The 2,517-nt window shown below is 47.3% G+C and overlaps 1 protein-coding gene across 1 annotated transcript; it reads right to left on the bottom strand.

The window, feature by feature from the left end:
- Positions 1 to 513: 513 nt before the first annotated feature.
- Positions 514 to 1,230, bottom strand: Prr23d1 (proline rich 23 domain containing 1). The gene is given in 1 exon segment (NM_001408792.1): positions 514 to 1,230. A coding segment is annotated over 1 exon segment (717 nt).
- Positions 1,231 to 2,517: the final 1,287 nt, after the last annotated feature.

Below are 2,517 nucleotides of genomic sequence, written 5' to 3'. Positions count from 1 at the left end.
CTGACAAGTGAAGACTGTTCCAGCAGGTAAACAATGGCTCAGAAGAACTAAGGGAGCATCATCCACTCAGGGCTTGAACCACCTTCTCCTACTATGGTATTTGTCAGTTTCTGTGGAGAGCATCTTGAGTCACCCTCAACAAATCTTCATTCAGTCATTGATGGACAAGGGCAACAAACCCAGTGGTTTCTTGTTTCAGAGAATCAGGAGAGGCTGACCGGTTTCTTACCAGGAACTGCCAATGCACATGAGGAGAAAATGGAAGGTTTTGAGATGAAGCCTGAAGTTTGACTATCCATCTTCTGATTTTCAATGGCATATATTTTTTAAGCTTCCAAGGTGTGATGTAGCGTCTCCCCTCTTGTTGAAGTCTTTATCTTCTTTCTCTAGTGTGCAGCAGAAAGCACTGTGTGCACACAGGCTCAACGTTAGGTGGTTGGGTATCCAAAGGAGACCTGGGAATCCATGTAAAGTGTCCAGGTTGTTGAGTGTTGCTGTAGCAGTCTAGTTTTCCTAGAAGAGGCGCTTCCTGGCCTTGCACGGAGGGCGAGTAGGTCTCACAGGATTCAGTGGGCGCTCTTCTTGTGCACTTGAAGGAGGAGATGGAGGGGGAGGCTGCAGTGTTGAGCCTGGAAGAGGCTCCAGCATGCTGCCTTTAAGGCTCCGGGTGGACCACGGATCATAGCTCTCTGCACTCGGAGAGTCTGAAGGACTCCAGCAATCTGGGACTGGACCCTGAAATGAAGAAGAGAGATGAAGCCCTGGGGTCAGGCCAGCTGGAGCATTCATCCATGGCCTCCCTGAGGGAGAGGCAGATTCCAAAACCTCACTGTCCCTTACCGAAGGACTGATGGATCCTGGCTCGATGACTATGTGTTCCCGGGGCAAGTCCAGGAGTGCAGACCCAAGCGGCCTGGTGGGTGAGAACTCAGGATGTCCTGGCCAAGTGGAGGCCTGCAGGCCCTCGGGGACCAAGAGGAGGGTGTGTCCTGGGAGCGACACCTGTAGGATGGAGGTTGGTTGGGGCTGGAGCAGCAGGTCGAATCTATCCAGGTGCAGCTGCAGGGCAGAGCCAGAGGGCAGGAACACCACGGAGGTCAGCCTGTCACTGGAAGGCTGCATAGGCCCTTCCAGGTCCTGTGGAACACGCTGGTCTAGTTGGAGTCGAGGGCGCTTGACAGGTTTGGGTCCAGGGTCAGCCTTGGTGCTGTGGGGCCTCACTCCCACCATGCTGTGCTGATGTGCTGGTGCCCAATGAGGTGGAGTTCAGTAATGGGCTGGACCTGTGATCTGGACTTCTTTCAGGAAGAACTGTTGTCTGGCTGGCTTTTGCAAGAGACTCCGTGGCCTCTCTGGGACGGAGCAGATATGATCAGTAGGACTTGCTGATCAGGAGTGGTGTCTGGGAAGGGAGCTGAGTTCTTTATATATGCCTGGTTTTCAAGGCAGCCCCGCCCAAGCAAGGCGGAGCCTAGTGACCAGGCCTGCAGGGAAGGAGGGGAGAGGGCATAGGCAGCGAAAGGAGTCTTGGGAATTTCCGGGATCAGGAGAAGGAAATCAGCCCTTGGATGTCTTTATGGTTTGCACTGCCTTTATTTGTGGCTTCACAACAGAAAAATTATTTTCTCACCCCAGCCACATTGTCGTGAACTCTTTGACCCATCTCCACCAAGAAATTTTCTTCATTCTTAAAATAAAATGGAAATGGAAATTATGAAAGTGAAACTTCATTTGTTCCTTGGAAATTATGAAAGTGAAACTTCAGTTGTTCCTTGGGGGTCCAGCTTGGTACTTAACGCCAGTAACTGAGATATTTTTAGGTGACTATTTTTCAGTTAGAACATCGACCTCCAATTTGTAGTATACTGAAGTACATAGTTAATCTATGATTACATATTTGCCTAACATGCTGGAAGTCTATGTGTTTGATCTCTAGACATAAATCAAAAAGTATTCCGTGAGTACTTTAGAACATCCACAACCTCAGAGGTTAGGAGACAGTAATAGCATGATTATGAGTTCAAGGCCAGCCTGCTACCTGATAACTAGACCAGTCTGGACACATACCAACTCTAGGCTAGCCTGGACTTCTGGAATCATGTGGTAGGAGATTAGTTCATCTAAGGGGCAGGAAAATGTTTCAAATTAAATCTTTTTTTTTTGCGTTGAAAATGATAATTAAGTACATTTCTGCTTGATTCCTAAGGGGCATTTTTGAACATTTTGTCATATTTATATGTGTCTGAGACTTGAAACCATTTTTTTAGGCTCTCTCTCTCCTTTCTTCTCTCTCCTCTCTCTGATTCTCTGTTGGCGCTCCTCTTCACACATACTAGACAAACACTAGAGCTCAGTGACACACCCTTACCCCTTAATGCTATGTTTCTTATTTATGTGTGTATATATATATATTATGTATATATATATATTTTACTTATTGACCATATTTAAGAGGCATTGGTAAGGGATTGTGGTGTCTGGTTTACTTGTTAAGTAGCCCTAAGCTCTGATGTGTGA

The sequence above is a fragment of the Rattus norvegicus genome, chromosome 8 (assembly GCF_021556685.1).
Source record: "Rattus norvegicus strain SHRSP/BbbUtx chromosome 8, alternate assembly SHRSP_T2T, whole genome shotgun sequence".
NCBI lineage: Eukaryota > Metazoa > Chordata > Mammalia > Rodentia > Muridae > Rattus > Rattus norvegicus.
The sequence above is the reverse complement of the archived record's forward strand: the minus strand, read 5'-3'. Positions and strand labels throughout refer to the sequence as shown.